Source organism: Acanthochromis polyacanthus, chromosome 13 (assembly GCF_021347895.1).
Source record: "Acanthochromis polyacanthus isolate Apoly-LR-REF ecotype Palm Island chromosome 13, KAUST_Apoly_ChrSc, whole genome shotgun sequence".
Lineage (NCBI taxonomy): Eukaryota > Metazoa > Chordata > Actinopteri > Pomacentridae > Acanthochromis > Acanthochromis polyacanthus.
The window spans coordinates 31,183,851-31,202,451 of NC_067125.1; the positions used below are offsets into that span (position 1 = coordinate 31,183,851).

Sequence of the window (18,601 nt, forward strand, 5' to 3'; positions counted from 1 at the left end):
GTAAGTGGGAGTTGGAATCTGGCTCAACACTACCACATCTGAGACAAGCCAACACAGACACAGGCCTACATAGCAGGTTAGCGGCCTGATGGCTAGCCAGCTTGGGAACTAGGTCCGGTGGTTAGCTGATTCAGGAACCTGAGCTAGTCTTGCCAATTCAAGAGGTGAAGCTGACAAAAGGCTATCAGGCCGATGGTTGGTCAACCCAGGAAGTGGTTTATGCAAGTGGCTACCAGGCTAATCAGGTGCACTCTAACCTCCTGCAGTGCTGGGTAGAAGATGCTAGACTTCAGAAATTGCTGGAGATAAGCGATTTTTTTGTTAGAATTCAAGATCACCTGTGTGACCACTTTAAGATCATCAGTCACCAAAAACAGTTCAGCCACTCCAGGAGCTTCTAAAAGCCAGGGTCTCATATTAACAGATCCCCCTAAGGTCTGTGGTGGCATTGAGGCAAACAAGAAAGCTGTTCATAACAGAAATTACCATCAGAAGCTCCTGTGATCTGAAGCTCGTGCTGGGTTTGCCTTTGTGTTGAGTTCAAACGACTCAAGCACGAGTTGTGTTTGAGCTCTGCACTCAGAAAAAAGGAGGGCAAGTGCAGACACAGATGGCAGAATGTGACAAAAATAAATTTTACTCAAAACGTTAAAGGTGGCTGTAGAATCCAGGAAAAATGTAAGGTATACTGACCTAATATGCCGACAGTACAAAATAAAGCTGTTTTTTAATGAGAATTTACACATACAAACTTATTTTGCTGATAATGTGAAAGTGTCAGAGCAGGATTTTTAAGGGAGGCAGCCCTCCTGATGTGGGATTGTCGTAGTTTCTCAGATGTCCGTGATGTGCAGTTGAAGGAGAAACGTCCGTGACACTGACAAAAGAACAGCATCAATACAGACAGAAGATGCCTGGAAGGAGCCCGCCAATTGATTCCTCCTCAAACAATGGCCTAGTGATCGGTTTTATACCCTCCTGGTAAGGATATGAGCTCAACATCTGAGACTTTGATGAAAAACAAGATGCACCTCTAAATCAACATCTGACAACTCTGGTAAAAACAGGAACCCCTAAATCCATATAGCATAGGGTTTCTCTTCTAGGATAACAGATGTCATTCACTGATATAGGTCCATGCATGGAAACCTAACATAACATATGACTTCCCTTCAATGACAGGCCCCACGTCACTTTACGATCTCCCAGACAGAAACCACGTTAACATAAACACTCCCAGACAAAAACACATCTCAGGTCAGAGACCACCTGCTTACATAGGCAAAAAGGAAATGCATGTTTTCCCACAAGTAGCTGGTCAGATACTACAGGGTAAAAAGCCCCCCATAGACATCAATGATTTTCAGCTCTGTAGCCTTGTTTATGATACATTTCCAATAAATTATACACTCCGTCATCCAATACATTAACCAATTAATGGTTAACAAGCAGCAAAACCATTTATTATCTGTCTTAAAAGCTACATAGCCGATTTTATGTTAATTATGTTATGCTACATTAGCTTGCTGCAGCACTGGCTAGCTGACCTGAATTTGTTGCTAGTTTGTTGTTATCGTCGCTCGTGTGGGTGAAAAACTGTCTAGACTTTAATGTTTGCTGCCATATATAAGCTGCAGTAATACTGGAAGTGTTTTGGCGACAAGGTTTGCTACATTGTGGTCCTTTGCAAGACAGAAAGAGAAAAGAAACAATTTCAACAAATGACAAGAATGTTTAAAATACAACCATCATCATGTAAAACAAGTCAATTTGATGCATTATTAACATTTCAGTCTCAGTGTAGGGCCACAGACATGTTTTGGCAAGTTGAAAGCTACATTGCATGAGGTGAAGTAGTCTTTTGAAGGTATTCAACCGGTTAAAACAGCTGGTTTGGTTATACACACGTGGACAAAATTGTTGGTACCCCTCAGTTAAAGAAGGAAAAACCCACAATTCTCACTGAAATCACTTGAAACTCACAAAAGTAACAATAAATAAAAATTTATTGAAAATTAAATAATCAAAAACAGCCATTACTTTTGAATTGTTGATTAACATAATTATTTAAAAAAAACAAACTAATGAAACAGGCCTGGACAAAAATGATGGTACCTCTATAAAAGATTGAAAACTATTTGACCAGAGTGACATGATTAACTCAGGTGTGTCATTTAATTGACATCACAGGTGTTTCCAAACTCATAATCAGTCAGTCTGCCTATTTAAAGGGAGACAAGTAGTCACCCTGCTGTTTGGTGAAAAGGTGTGTACCACACTGAACATGGACAACAGAAAGCGAAGGAGAGAATTGTCCCAGGACATCCGAAAAAAAATTATAGACAAACATCTTAAAGGTAAAGGCTATAAGACCATCTCTAAACAGCTTGAAGTTCCTGTGACAACAGTGGCTCATATTATTCAGAAGTTCAAGACCCACGGGACAGTAGCCAACCTCCCTGGACGTGGCCGCAAGAGGAAAATTGATGACAAATTGAAGAGACGGATCGTTCGAATTGTATCCAAAGAGCCCAGAGCAACCTCCAAAGAAATTAAAGGTGAACTCCAAGGCCAAGGTACATCAGTGTCAGATCGCACCATTCGTCGTTGTTTGAGCCAAAGTGGACTTCATGGGAGACGACCAAGGAGGACACCACTGCTGAAAAAAACTCATAAAAAAGCCAGACTGGAATTTGCAAAAATGCATGTTGACAAGCCACAAAGCTTCTGGGAGAATGTCCTTTGGACAGATGAGATCAAACTGGAGCTTTTTGGTAAGGCACATCAACTCTATGTTCATAGACTCAAAAACCAAGCATACGAAGAAAAGAACACTGTCCCTACGGTGAAACATGGAGGAGGCTCAGTAATGTTTTGGGGCTGCTTTGCTGCATCTGGCACAGGGTGTCTTGAAAGTGTGCAAGGTACGATGAAATCTGAAGACTATCAAGGCATTCTGGAGAGAAATGTGCTGCCTAGTGTCAGAAAGCTTGGTCTCAGTCGCAGGTCATGGGTCTTCCAACAGGACAACGATCCAAAACACACAGCCAAAAACACCCAAGAATGGCTGAGAGAAAAGCGTTGGACTATTCTAAAGTGGCCTTCTATGAGCCCAGATCTGAATCCCATTGAACATATGTGGAAGGAGCTGAAACATGCCATTTGGAGAAGACACCCATCAAACCTGAGACAACTGGAGCTGTTTGCTCATGAGGAGTGGGCCAAAATACCTGTTGACAGCTGCAGAACGCTCATTGACAAATACAGAAATCGTTTAATTGCAGTGATTGCCTCAAAAGGTTGTGCAACAAAATATTAAGTTATGGGTACCATCATTTTTGTCCAGCCCTATTTCATTAGTTTGTTTTTTTAAATAATTATGTTAATCAACAATTCAAAAGTAATGGCTGATTTTGATTATTTAATTTTCAATAAATTTTTATTTATTGTTACTTTTGTGAGTTTCAAGTGATTTCAGTGAGAATTGTGGGTTTTTCCTTCTTTAACTGAGGGGTACCAACAATTTTGTCCACGTGTGTAATATAGGGCACATAGCAGGTAAAGTAGTGCAGAAACATGAGCATCACTGTGCATTGCTTTGTAATATGTCATCTGTTCCAGATGTAGAATCTATCAGCCATTATTACACAGTGAAACAGGACAAGACCAGATTTTGTCTGTCCCTTTCATGCTCTGGGTTTAACACCTTCACAGCCACAAGTTGGAGATGGGGCTTGCTTTGATCAGTGGAGCTGAGACAACAAGAAACTGCAAGCAAGACATTTTCCAGATCTGGTAGGAGGATGCAAAGTAGCGAATCAGCAGGGGGTGAGCACCAGACCAGACTGTAAATGATTCCCCTACACAGACCTCCAGAATGTAAATTAGGCCTGTTTCAGCCAAGAGACTGGTTTAAACCCCTACTCACTATCCAGCCAACAAGGGACCAAATGGCTGCCAATGAATATTCGGACTGATTCCTGAGCCATTGAAGGGGACTCAGGAACCTGGGTGACAACTGCAAAGACATTCCACTCACTAACAAAGGAACTTTGGACTCAGATCAGAACTAACAAAGACAATCATTACACAATTCTGGACTTAACTCCTTTTTATGTACATCCATTTCATGGAACAAGTGAACTTTTCAATAACATCATGGTCCCTCTATATCTTGCCTTGTCTTTATTCCTCTGTTTTATTTGTTTTGGTACCAACATCCTACTTTTAACATGTCTGCAAGTCACATATGATCATGTTTGGTATCATTCTCATCAGCTATCTGTCAGTAATGCACCCAGTTAAATTGTGTTCACCAAATTAATATATTTTTGGAGTTATAGATACCACAAAATTATCTGCAAATGTAATTATGCGAAGGACATCTGGACTTTATCCCTCCCCAAGAGAGGTTGGTCCAGATGCCCCCCTTCCTTTATGAGATGCAAAAATCCTTTTTAAAAGACCATACCTGAAAGCACCACTTTGAGTCCTCCTTTGCCATCAGAATCCTCCTAGTCCCTACAGCCCGGCGGGGGCTGTAGGGACTAAGAGGAGGTGCCTCAAAAACAGGGCTCAGGGACTAAAAGGTTAAGGGTCCTCCTTTACCATCCAGTTCTCCCAACTCCGAGGCTCCACTCTGCCCACCGCTGTTCTAACCCACATCAACAAAGACCGACTGGACTCTCCACCGAGGCGTCATCAGCATCTTCATCATCGTCATCATCATTATCACAACATGTGATTCGTATTAGAAGACCAAAAAAACAAGAGCCTCATTGATAAACCCCGTTGCGGAATCCATAGGTTAATTCCCTAGACACAGGAACTCCTATCTAATACAACATTGAGTTCTTTCAGCAAGAAGATATTTTCCATTCTAACATACAGCACATGTCTAGCAACACGTCTAACATCACATGTCTCAGGTCAGATACCACACTATGTAATAATTCTGCATTAAAACCTTAACCCCATTTGAGCAAACATTTATCCGAGATTTTATACATTGGTGGAGAAACATTATTAATATTCTTACAGTTATAATTGGTGGAGAAACTATTTAAAACCTTACAAAGATAAATTAAGAAATCCTACACAGAGGAGGACATTCTCTTTTTTTCTGATCACGTTGGATTGAAATTGACATTTCTCATGAGGAAAAACTGGGCAAGACAGAGAAAGTTTGGTTGTTGGATTTTATTTCACAGTCTTCTTGAGACAGAACTGGTTTATCAGAATTCCTACAGTCTATCTGGATCCTGAAAGCAGCATAGGGAGTATTTAACATTGACAAAGAGGCCTTGTTCCCAGTTTGCTGGATTCAGGGCTCCGTGGCTGTCAGACTCCGTCTTCTCTTCTTCTTCTGTATCTGCAGCAGGTTCCCTGTGTATCGCCGTGATGGACCGCTGGAAGGGCAGAGTGGCTCTGGTGACCGGAGCCTCGGTGGGGATCGGGGCGGCCGTAGCCAAAGAGCTGGTCCGCTGTGGGATGACGGTGGTGGGCTGTGCCAGGAACGTGGACAAAATCCAGGTTTGACCTTAACTGAAAACTTAATTTCTGCAGATTACTTTGGAGAGAAATGATCAAACAGGAGATGCTGACAGGGAAGCTGCAAACATCCATCCATCCATCCATCCATCCATCCATCCATCCATCCATCCATCCATCCATCCATCCATCCGTCCATCCATTATCAATACACCGCTTAATCCTCATTAGGTCCACGGGAAGCTGGACTCTATCCCAGCTGACTTTGGTTGAAGGAAAAGGCACTCTGGACAGGTCACCAGTCTATCGCAGGGCTACATAAAGAGACAATCACACTCACACCTATAGACAGTTTAGAGATAGCAGTTAATCTCAGCATGATTTAGGACTGTGGGAGGAAGCCGGAGAACCCGGAGCAAACTGACACATGCACAGAAGCTGTAAACAGGCAAGCTTTTGTAGAAGAAAAACAAATGCAAATTGCTGTCATGGTTTTGTTGTTTTGTTGGTGGACAAAAATCCATTTTTATGTGTTTCTCTCTGAAAGTTAACTCAAGCTTATGTAAGCAAAAGAGTCCACTAACAATATATTGTCTCCTCTGTTCTAAAATAATACATCATCCTTCATCAGACTGTAAATCCAAACTTCTTTGCTCGACATCAAGGTTTATTGGAAACACTGTGCACACAAAGCTGGGCTGTTTGATGAAAACAGTCTAGCCTCTGTTCTCTGACAGAAAATTCCTACCAAACCACTAGGGTTTTCTTAAATTACATAATGGCATTATTGTGTTTCAATTTTTAGTAGCCTGCAGCTGCAAGTCTTTATAGGTCATGTCCACAAAAAAGTAAAAAGGTGGATTGATGTGGATTACTTTTGCGGGAATCCGCAGTTTTCTGTAGAATTTCTGAAGAAAAAGCTATAAGTTTATCTCATAAAATAAAGACTTACCTTATCAAAAAATGTAAATACTAAAGAAGGTATTCACCAACACTTATTCAAATGTTAACAGATTTATAGTATTTTTGAAAAGTTTAAATTCAAATTTTTGAGTGGTGGGTTGCTAATAACACAGAATTGATTGTTTTTTTATTTGTGATTTCAGAAACTGGCGGAGGAGTGTAAAAGTGCAGGCCACAGTGGTGTTTTGGTGCCTATCAAGTGTGATTTGACCAAAGAGGAGGAGATTCTGGCCATGTTTGCAACCATCAAAGCGCAGCACAAAGGCGTAGATGTTTGCATCAACAACGCTGGATTGTCTCATCCAGATCCTCTGATAAGCGGAAAAACCAGCAGCTGGAGGAACATACTGGATGTAAGAACTGAGTGTTATTTTAGAAATCAGAATTCAGGAACTACTGAGACATTTGACCAAGAGTTTATGTTATTAATGTTTTAAAACTTGTGGGGTTTTTTTGCAGCAACAAATCAAAACACTTAATCAATCCTAAATTTGTTAAAGGTAACATAATTTTAGAACAAGAACATGCAGCAAATTGGGCTATGAAACTTAAATTATTAAAGAAATGTCTGTGACATCATTGGGTTGATTTATTCAGTTTTTAGCATGGCTTATTTTGAAGTTTGAGGTTTTAATGAAAGATTCTTCACTGGTTTTCTTTCCTTTCGGTGTCTTCCAGGTGAACGTTCTTGCCTTGTCCATCTGCACGCGTGAAGCGTACCAGTCGATGAAAGAAAGAAATGTTGATGACGGTCATATCATCCACATAAACAGGTGCCAGATAACTGACAAATGTTTCCAGCTTTTGACCTAAAACAGTAAATATGGTTGTAATATGACTTGAATAACCTTGGCAGACCTGATGAACGGTTCTTGCATGTTCTTCTTGCAGCGTGGTGGGACATTATGTCCCTAAAATTCCTGAGTTGCATTTCTACACTGGCACCAAGTACGCAGTGACCGCCCTGACTGAGGGCCTGAGGCAGGAGCTGCTCGAAGCCAAGAGCCACATCCGGGCCACAGTAAGACTTCATGACTGTCAGCTTTCAGAAAAATATTTGCTACTCACTCGGCCGGCTTTGTGCTTCATCAAATTTGAACTAAGCTGATCCTAAAATCTCCCAAAGTCTGATATCAAAGTTAATAATGGACCTACTTTACTCTCTCTACAGTGTATTTCTCCTGGTGTTGTGGACACTGAATTTGGTGAGCGGCTCTACAGCAACGATCCAGAAAAATATGCAGCTCTTTTCTCTCAGCATAAGGTAAAAGTGTTGTTACTGCTTTCCAAGAGTACAGTTGATGCAATAATTAAGGTAACAACATATTTAAGCACATTTTACTTCTCTGACAGAATCTGTCTGGACTGGATGTTGCTGGGGCTGTTCTGTACGCCCTCGGTGCCCCTCCACATATGCAGGTATGTGACTTTCTGTCTTATTTTCCTGCATTTTCTTATATCTAATTTTTGACATTTGCTCTTTTATTTGACATAAATAAAATATTTAGCAGTTTGCTCACAGTTCGATAACATAACTTTTCTTTCAGATCGGAGACATCGTGCTCCGTCCTGTGGAGCAGCAGGTCTAATGATGCACCAATGATGTGACACCTGAGGAATTCTGAATGTGACTCCCTCACTACAGTTACACACGTGGACAAAATTGTTGGTACCCCTCAGTTAAAGAAGGAAAAACCCACAATTCTCACTGAAATCACTTGAAACTCACAAAAGTAACAATAAATAAAAATTTATTGAAAATTAAATAATCAATAACAGCCATTACTTTTGAATTGTTGATTAACATAATTATTTAAAAAAACAAACTAATGAAACAGGCCTGGACAAAAATGATGGTACCTCTATAAAAGATTGAAAACTATTTGACCAGAGTGGCATGATTAACTCAGGTGTGTCATTTAATTGACATCACAGGTGTTTCCAAACTCATAATCAGTCAGTCTGCCTATTTAAAGGGAGACAAGTAGTCACCCTGCTATTTGGTGAAAAGGTGTGTACCACACTGAACATGGACAACAGAAAGCGAAGGAGAGAATTGTCCCAGGACATCCGAAAAAAATTATAGACAAACATCTTAAAGGTAAAGGCTATAAGACCATCTCTAAACAGCTTGAAGTTCCTGTGACAACAGTGGCTCATATTATTCAGAAGTTCAAGACCCACGGGACAGTAGCCAACCTCCCTGGACGTGGCCGCAAGAGGAAAATTGATGAAAAATTGAAGAGACGGATCGTTGGAATTGTATCCAAAGAGCCCAGAGCAACCTCCAAAGAAATTAAAGGTGAACTCCAAGGCCAAGGTACATCAGTGTCAGATCGCACCATTCGTCGTTGTTTGAGCCAAAGTGGACTTCATGGGAGACGACCAAGGAGGACACCACTGCTGAAAAAAACTCATAAAAAAGCCAGACTGGAATTTGCAAAAATGCATGTTGACAAGCCACAAAGCTTCTGGGAGAATGTCCTTTGGACAGATGAGATCAAACTGGAGCTTTTTGGTAAGGCACATCAACTCTATGTTCATAGACTCAAAAACCAAGCATACGAAGAAAAGAACACTGTCCCTACGGTGAAACATGGAGGAGGCTCAGTAATGTTTTGGGGCTGCTTTGCTGCATCTGGCACAGGGTGTCTTGAAAGTGTGCAAGGTACGATGAAATCTGAAGACTATCAAGGCATTCTGGAGAGAAATGTGCTGCCTAGTGTCAGAAAGCTTGGTCTCAGTCGCAGGTCATGGGTCTTCCAACAGGACAACGATCCAAAACACACAGCCAAAAACACCCAAGAATGGCTGAGAGAAAAGCGTTGGACTATTCTAAAGTGGCCTTCTATGAGCCCAGATCTGAATCCCATTGAACATATGTGGAAGGAGCTGAAACATGCCATTTGGAGAAGACACCCATCAAACCTGAGACAACTGGAGCTGTTTGCTCATGAGGAGTGGGCCAAAATACCTGTTGACAGCTGCAGAACGCTCATTGACAAATACAGAAATCGTTTAATTGCAGTGATTGCCTCAAAAGGTTGTGCAACAAAATATTAAGTTATGGGTACCATCATTTTTGTCCAGCCCTATTTCATTAGTTTGTTTTTTTAAATAATTATGTTAATCAGCAATTCAAAAGTGATGGCTGATTTTGATTATTTAATTTTCAATAAATTTTTATTTATTGTTACTTTTGTGAGTTTCAAGTGATTTCAGTGAGAATTGTGGGTTTTTCCTTCTTTAACTGAGGGGTACCAACAATTTTGTCCACGTGTGTATGTCTTCATGTTGTTTTAATAACCAACTAATAATGGAACCACTGACAAATCCTTCATCGGATTTCTTCACTGCAGTTATATTTTCATATAATCATGAAATAAATCTGTTTTTTGAAATTTGAACTGTAGTTTCTGCACTTAAGCATACAATAAAATGTCTGAGTGGAACCTGACACTTGTTGCAGCTCAGCCTTTTTCTTATACAGATGAAAGTTTGATTTGTAGCTAAATATCACACTCCAACAATGCACAGTGGACAACATAGAGACGGGTGACGAATGATGGGGAAAAAAACCAGAGAGTGTCATGTTGCGCCACAATGTCCCACCACAACACTGCTGATCTTGGCATTGAAAAGTCTGTTGAATCCCACAGGAGGAACTAACATGATTCTTCCAAAAGATATTCTTTCCTTTGATGTTCTGTTTACATATATGAAACTGTTCTGGTGTTGCGATGGCATACAAGAGCACTCTCTAACACACTGGTCCAAAATGTCCCATCAGTGTACAGCTGAGTTGAGCTCTGGTGACTATAAAGTCCAGAGCAAGAAATTATTGTTATCATGAAACCACAAAACATTTTATACGCACAAATATTTAAAATATGTAACTGGATTTTTTTTTAAAGTTACATGTGTATCTGTAAAAGAAATCTAATGTAAGAAATATTAAAGAAATAATTAAATATTAAAATAAATAGCAAAATATTGGTACAAAATAAAAGCCATGAGATTTGGGCCAAGTAATATGTATTTCAAAGATTTATAACTCAGAAAATACTCATAGTATAAAGGTAAAATTTCACATAACTTCATTGAATATGCAGATGTTGTTGTACAATTATGCACAGGGGTCATAAATACAGCGCAGTGTATTTAACTTTGAACCGTCTCCAGTGTGCTGCATTCAGGGCTCCGTGGCTGTCAGACTCTCCGTCTTCTCTTCTTCTTCTGTGTCTGTAGCAGGTTCCCAGTGTATCGCTGTGATGGACCGCTGGAAGAGCAGAGTGGCTCTGGTGACCGGAGCCTCGGTGGGGATCGGGGCGGCCGTAGCCAAAGAGCTGGTCCGCTGTGGGATGACGGTGGTGGGCTGTGCCAGGAACGTGGACCAAATCAAGGTCTGATCTTTGTCTTTTTATGGAGAAAGTTGCACACAGACAAACATTGCACACAACACAAGTGAAAGTTGCTCTTGCAGAAACAAGACATTTTCATGTGTTTCTCACATTAAGTTAACTACAGCTACTGAACGCAACTGTAACATGAACTATATCTTTTCTACATTTTGATGTTTAATGTTTCCTTTGTACAGATATTTTTTGCTGCATTAGACTTATGTAATCAGAAGAGGAAGGGGAGGTCCAGTTAGTTACTATGCCAACAACTCCCATGTATGGCATTGAACTTCCTCTGTAATGAAATAATACATCATCCATCTTCACTGTAAATCCAAACTCATCTTCTCCATTTAAAGGTTTCCTGGAAATATCTCAGACAATAAGTTTGACTCAGTATTGAATCAGAAGTCAACTAAACCTCTGTCACACTGTAGTATCTGACCAGATGTGCTGTTAGACATGTGATTCTCATGACTTGAGATAAGTGATGTTGGTGTTGCTAGGCATGTGCTATATGTCAGAATGGAGTGTATCTATTCTATTCCCCACATTTTATGCGCAATAAACCCCAATTTAGACCGAACATTGCTCCAAACACCCATGCACCACAGGACACCAGCGCACTGAATTCTTGACAGTGCAGCGTGTCAGCAACAACTCCACAGCACCCATGAGCACATCAGCATCCCAATAATAGTGAGAACCAGCTCACCTGACGTTGTACCGGGACGGAGAAAAGCGACCAAGGGGCTGCCGGCTGTCGAAGAACGCCGCTTCTGATCCTGTTCGTGACGCCAAATTTTGTCGTGGTTTCTCTCTGATGTCCATGATGTGCAGGTGAAGGAGAAAAGTCCGTGACACTGACTTGCTTAATAATAAGTCTATTATAAGGAAGAACAGCATCGATCAGACAGAGAGACTGTCTGGGAGGATCCGGCCAAATGGATCTCCCCGAACAGTAAACGGAGGTCACTTTTATATGTTTTATATGTTTTAAACAAGTGGAACCATTGTCACAACATGTAATTTGTATCAGAAGACCAAAAAACAAGAGCCTCATTGATAAACCCTGTGGCGAAATCCATAGGATAATTCCCTAGACACAGGAACTTCTTGTTCTTTCAACAAGAAGATACACTCCATTCTGACATATAGCACATGCCTAGCAACACCAACATCACTTATCTCAAGTCATGAGAATCACATGTCTAACAGCACATCTGGTCAGATACTACAACACAATTGGAAAAACTATCCAAGAAGCTTCCACCAGTCTTTCATTTATGTAAAAACAGGGAAAAAAACATAGGAAGGAAAACATTGCAGATGTTGTTGTTTTTGAATTTTATGCAAAGTGAACACAAAGGATTCATATGGGGATATGAAACGTCACCTCACTGGCGAGGAAGGAACCTGAGTTGGTGCGACAAGTGGAGTGATACCAGCCAGATATAGCTGGGCTCATCTCCACGCACAGCACAGGTTCTAGAACCAGAATCCTGGGGAGGGGTCGGACTCTCTCCTTTTCCCATTGTTGCCCAGGGTGAGCAGCACAGGGTGGGTATGGGGATACTCGCGAGCCCCTTGGTTGAGCACTGCTTTGTTGGAGTTCTACCCGGAGAACGAGAGGGTCACCTCTCTACGACTTTGTGTTGCAGAGGGGAAAACTCTAACTGTTGTTTGTGCTTATGCACCGAACAGCAGTTCAAAGTGCTCAGCCTTCTTGGAGTCTCTGGGTGGTGTCCTGGAAGGGGTGCCACCCGGGGAGTCCATAGTTCTCCTGATGGACTTCAACGCTCACGTGGTCAATCCAGGTTTCAAGAGAAACCTGGAGGTGGGTGATTGGGAGGAACGGCCTGCCCGATCTGAACCCGAGCGGTGTTTTGTTATTGGACTTCTGTGCTAGTCATGGACTGGCCATAGCAAATACCATGCTCGAACATAACGTTGCTCATAAGTGTATTTGGTGCCAGAGCATCTTAGGTCAAAGGTCAATGATCGACTTCATAGTCACATCATCAAACCTGCAGCTATATATCTTGGACACTCGGGCGAAGAGAAATGCAGACCTGTCAACTGATCACCACCTGGAGGTGAGTTGAATCAGATGGTAGAGAAGACTGCCGGACAGACCTGGTAAACCCAAGCGTGTAGTAAGGGTGAACTGGGAATGTCTGGAAGAGGACCCTGTCTGTGCGGTTTTAAACTCCCACATCTGGAAGAGTTTCTTCTGCATCCCAGGGGAGATTGTAGACATGGAGTCTGAGTGGGCAAAAGCCTCCATTGTGGAAGTAGCTGTTAGGAGCTGTGGCCTGAAAGTCACTGGTGCCTGTTGCGGGGGCAACCCAAAAACCCGCTGGTGGATGCCAGCGCCGCGGTGAGGCTTTTTGGGCCTGGCTGGCTCGGGGATTGCCTGAAGCAGCTGGCAGATACTGGTCAGCCAAAAGGGCTGCAGCTGCGGCAGTTGTGGAAGCTAAAGCTCGGGTGTGGGAGGAGTTTGAGGATGTTATGGAGAAGGACTTTCGGTTGGCCTTGAGGAAGTTCTGGAAAACTGTTTGATGCCTCAGGAAAGGGAGGCAGGGCTTTGCTCATGTTGTATACAGTTGGGATGGAAAACTGCTAACTCATACTGGGGACATTGTCGGGCGGTGGAAAGGGCACTTCGAAGAAATTCTGAACCCAGTAAACATGTCCTCCGTAGAGGAGGCAGAGCCTGAAGACTCAGGGGGTCTTCGCCCACCTAAAATAATTATGTAAAGCTCACATGGAATGTGTGTTTTAGTCACATTAAAATGCAGTTTCAATGAAATCTGCAGTTTGCTGAAGAATTTCTGAAGAAAAAAGTGAACTGTGAAGCTAATCATATGCTATGTTTTTCATTCTGATCTCAGGAACTGGCAGCAGAGTGTAAAAACGCAGGCCACAGTGGTGTTTTGGTGCCTATCAAATGTGATTTGACCAAAGAGGAGGACATTCTGTCCATGTTTGCAACCGTCAAAGTGCAGCACAAAGGCGTAGATGTTTGCATCAACAATGCCGGATTGTGTCATCCAGAGCCGTTATTAAGCGGTAAAACCAGCGGCTGGAGGAACATGCTGGATGTAAGAACTCAGTGCTTTTATTTAAGAAGTCACAGCTTATTACCTACTGTGATATTTGATCAATACTTAAAGTCATTCATTTTATAACACCTGAGTGTCTCATACAGTGACAAGTCAAAAATGATTAAACATGACATCATTTCACTACAGGAACATGTGGACTGTAAAATCTGAAATAAACATGGAAATGTAAGAGCAACTTCAAGACTTACTAATTCGAAGCTTTTAAAGCCAATAAAAAGATGTTTCTTTGTGCACAACAAAAGATTTAGTGTGAAGTTTTGCAGATATATTCTCCACTGGTTTTCTTTCTGCTTGGTGTCTTGCAGGTAAACGTTGTTGGGTTGTCCATCTGCACACGTGAAGCGTACCAGTCGATGAAAGAAAGAAATGTTGATGACGGGCACATCATCAACCTCAACAGGTGCAGTTTTCTGCCTATTATTTATTAACTAACTGTTACAGCGTTTGACCTTGTACAGTAAACATGACAGTACAGTTTCAACCAACACTTCCGTCATTTGGCATTTTTCCAGTTCTGTGCTCTGATGTCACTTCAGTACATGTTGGTAAATGCTGACCTGGTTAACAACTTATACATCTTTTTGTGTTGCAGCGTTGTTGGACATTTCGTACCTCCTGTTAGTGATGGACATTTCTACGCTGGCACCAAGTTTGCAGTGACCACCCTGACTGAGGGCTTGAGGCAGGAGCTGCGTGAGGCCAAGAGCCACATCCGGGCCACAGTAAGACTTCATAGCTGTCAACTTTCACAAAAATAATTGCTACTCATTCAGCCTGCTTTGTGCTTCATTAACATCTCCCACAGTCCGTCATCTGAAGTTTAGATGATGGACTGTAGTGGTTCAGATTCTAAACCACTACTACCATTAAAGCTGCTGTCCGGAGTTTGAATCGCAGCGTCTCCCAAAACACTGTTGGTCCCACCCTCCCTCTGATTTCGCCCCTTTATTTGTGCACGCGCGCAGTACATGAGAGGAGTGCCCGGAGTGCTGCAGCATCTCGCCTGTTTTGCTGTTTTCAACTCTTCTACATTTAGTAAATAATAAAGGAATTACGTTAGAATGCTGTATTGAGTCTAACTTGTCCTAATACCAAAATAACATGAATCTGCTAGGACAAACGAGTAAAGTTTCAATATGTGATTACACTCGTGTATCCCTCTCGATGACGGTGTTTATCAAACTTAGTGCATTTACGCGTGTATATGTGTTACATTGTTTATTTATTTCTATCTAGAGTTCAGAATTGCATGACTCCTCTGACGAAGAGTATGTCCCAGACGCCCCAACATCTTCCTCCAGAGGTCGGGCATCTAAACGAAGCCGTCAGGCGGGCTATGGAGGCCGTGGTCGGGGAGCGACGCGAGCACCCCGAGCCAAAAAACGTCCTGCAGTCTCTTGGCCTGACAAGCCATGGGATTGGTAACTTTTCTGGAAGTTGCTGAGCCCTGATGCTCTCTCCTCCACAAGCAAAACAAATGTGCGCGCGGTCGCGTAGTGCGTAGCTCGCCCACCTCTGCATGGGCTTGCTTGCTGTGCGCGTAACCGTTGATTGACAGCATGACAAAGCTGAAGCTCGAACTTGATTGGTCGGCAGCAACCGGCGCTTTTTGGAATAACATGGGGGTCTATGAGAGGAAGGCGGAGCTCAGGAATAAATTTTCATATCGCGTTATACTAACTTTATATTATAGTATCGAACTAGACTAACACATTTAAGCTTTGTTAAAAAATGATACATAAATTGAAAACAAACGGAAACTCCGGACAGCAGCTTTAACATCATTATTAATGAATGTAAGGTGTTTGTAACTGAAGGTTGTTCTTCCTACAGAGTATTTCTCCTGGTGTTGTGGAGACAGAATTTGGTTATCGTGTCTACAGCCAAGAACCAGAAAAGGTTAAAATGCTGTACTCTCAACATAAGGTAAAAATACTGTTCTGATTGTACTGCTGATGTAATTACCAGTATAAAACTGTATTTAAGCACTTTATACTTCTCTGACAGAATCTGTCTGGAGGGGATATTGCAGAAGCTGTTTTGTACATCCTCAGTGCCCCTCCAAATGTGCAGGTATGTGATTTTCTCTGTGTTGGTTGTTATTACACTTTTGACATAAATATGAACAGTTTGTTCATAATTTGATAACTTTACTTTTTTTCAGATTGGAGAACTCAAGATCACACCTGTGGAGTCTCCGTTCTAGTGATGCACTATGTGACAGCTGACAAATTCTTCATGTGAATGTTTCACGACAGCTATGAAAGTAATAATTTCATATCATCCTGGACTCACTTTGGTCGTGGAATTCAAACTGTATTTTTTCTAAATGATGCTGCCACCACCATGCTTCATGGTGGTCACGGTGTGTTTGTGATAATGTGCAGTGTTTCAGTATTTATATTGAAATAAATAACTGAATAAAGCAGAACAGTGAAATCACAGTGTTCTGTGCTTCTTTCCAGATTGCTTCTGTGTTTGTTTTAGTAAACACCTCAAAATCATGAACAAAGTTCATTAACACATTTCTGTTCAACATATTTCATTTCTTCATATTTATTTCAGATACTCATCTCATTTCACTAAAGTCTGTCACTGTATTCCATTTTCTCACAGTTTCAATAAAGCACAAATTCAGTCTAACGTGTTCCTGATTCTATCACAAACACATTCTCAGTGACGTCTTTGTCCAATAACCACTTGTAATCATTAAAGTGCATTCATTTTCACAATATACAGCTGGTCATAATATTGCTGCTTATTTTCAGCATCCTTCGAAACAGTACATTCTGTTTCTTTAAATATGCCAAGCTTAACATTCTGCATCCGCAATAATTACAGGCTACTGAAATGTATCAGCTAGAAAATGAATGTTAATATGTTTAATAAAATATTTTTAACAGACCAACCACTTTCATGCCATTAACAATGTAAATGATATTAAATGTGTCATCAGAAGTACAAAGTACACTTAAATCATGTTGACCTCACAAAACAGTGTAGATCTTATTAATCTCATTCAACAATGTCAATCTTAAACAGTCATAGTTTACAGGAGCTTTCAAAACACTTTACTACTGTTAATCTAGTATTCAGACCATTTCCAAATTGACTTTGAGTCAAGATAGCAGTAAATGCGGGTTCAAAAAGATAACTGAGCATTACTCATACAAATATATACATTTAAGATAACAAAGCATCACAACTGATAATGACATTAATAATTATCTAACAATGGTTTGATCTACTACATAGTAATTAATGATTTACTTTACAAAATTCATAAATAATAACAGACAAGTTAACAGTCAGCATGAATCGATGTAGTAAACCTTCCAAAAAACACGACTCAATGTGTAATGTGTGTAATGCGTTAACTTATTACATTTTGAGCTGGTTTGTTTTAATCTGTGTGTTCTGAACTTTGAGCTGGCCTCTGTGCAGTGTGTCCTTTCACATTATTGTGTTAAAACTGATGGCTAAATTCATGTACGTGTTCTTGAGAGTGTAAAATTTCCATGGAACTTTGATGTAAAAGAGACAAAAAAAGATGAACAAAGGTATTTCATTCCACATTTCCAGTGTATAGACCCCATCAGAACCTACGTCATCAACAAGCTGCGTGCGCATCAAGGCAACGGAAGTACCGCTTCATGTCATTTACCTGGCATTGTTCGCACCACACGGAGTAGCAAAACTAAAAGCTAACGCTGAACTGTCGGCATCATAATGTCAGGCTGTTGTGTTTTTGGTTGTACGAACCGTAATACTCAAGAGGGACATAAGTTCTACCGCATGCCAATGGGCTCTCAGCCGTTTCAGAGCAACTGAAGGCAGCTGTGGCTCCAGGCTATCAAGCCAGCGGATTGGACGGAGGATACCATCAACAATGCACGTGTGTGCTCTGTTGTGGCAAATAAAGTGAAATCAGGGCAAAATATACTGACGAGCTGTCGGTTCCCACTCGATTAGAGCCACTAATAAAAACCCTGTTGACTGTTGTGACAGGGGGACATAAAAAATAAAGCGGCTGGAATCGCCGCCATAAAGGTGCAGTTTGCTGTGTGTATGTAGTTCTCCACTTTGTTGATGATCACCCATGCCTCATACATTGTAGTCTTCTGCCCTTGCCTTTGGCTGGGTAGGATTTCAGACATCAAAACACAAAACTCTTTGTCAGTGTCCTTGTATCTCACCTGTACTTGTCCACAAATTGCATAATCATAGGCTCCCCGGCAGCTCCGGCGAGCAGCACCTCCCCCCTCCGGGGGAGAACTCCGAATTCAGTGTCTTTGTCTCTCTCTTTTATAGTCTCATCCTCTAATACACACACATTATCTGTACGCTCAGTTGCTTAACTATCAGGCTCACAACAACTACACACATTGTCAAGGCCTGGTCAATACACATTCAAGGCACATTCAAGGCACAATGGTGAAGTCATTCTTCATGCGCTTCCTATAACCATATTTGGCCACAGAACTTCCTCAATGTTCTCCTTTCTGCAGTGTCATGGTGACTTCTGCTTTTTGCCCTGCACACACAGAGCTTAAACAGGGATTACTTTAGTTAACATTCACATTAAGCTGCACTGAATCTCTTTCTAAATCAAAATCATTC

General features: G+C 41.3%; 2 protein-coding genes across 4 annotated transcripts in view; both read left to right on the forward strand.

The window, feature by feature from the left end:
• Positions 1-16,420, forward strand: part of LOC110971901 (dehydrogenase/reductase SDR family member 11-like) — a 37,949-nt gene extending 21,529 nt beyond the window's left edge. For 2 of the 3 annotated variants that reach the window (XM_051958272.1, XM_051958276.1), the window contains 6 exons: positions 13,748-13,957; positions 14,287-14,381; positions 14,574-14,703; positions 15,815-15,907; positions 15,989-16,054; positions 16,146-16,420. In XM_051958272.1, coding sequence (XP_051814232.1) covers positions 13,748-13,957; positions 14,287-14,381; positions 14,574-14,703; positions 15,815-15,907; positions 15,989-16,054; positions 16,146-16,187 — 636 coding nt within the window. In that variant the 3' untranslated portion in view covers positions 16,188-16,420. Of the gene's footprint in view, positions 1-10,710; positions 10,857-13,747; positions 13,958-14,286; positions 14,382-14,573; positions 14,704-15,814; positions 15,908-15,988; positions 16,055-16,145 lie in introns of those variants that run through there. The other variant, XM_051958275.1, reaches the window with a different exon arrangement.
• On the forward strand, positions 5,300-9,910 carry LOC110970814 (dehydrogenase/reductase SDR family member 11-like). The gene is made up of 8 exons (XM_022221137.2): positions 5,300-5,532; positions 6,597-6,806; positions 7,132-7,226; positions 7,345-7,474; positions 7,625-7,717; positions 7,807-7,872; positions 8,001-8,099; positions 9,736-9,910. The coding sequence occupies exons 1-7, from the start codon at positions 5,401-5,403 to the stop codon at positions 8,040-8,042; spliced, it is 768 nt and encodes a 255-aa protein (XP_022076829.2). The 5' UTR covers positions 5,300-5,400; the 3' UTR covers positions 8,043-8,099; positions 9,736-9,910.
• Positions 16,421-18,601: the final 2,181 nt, after the last annotated feature.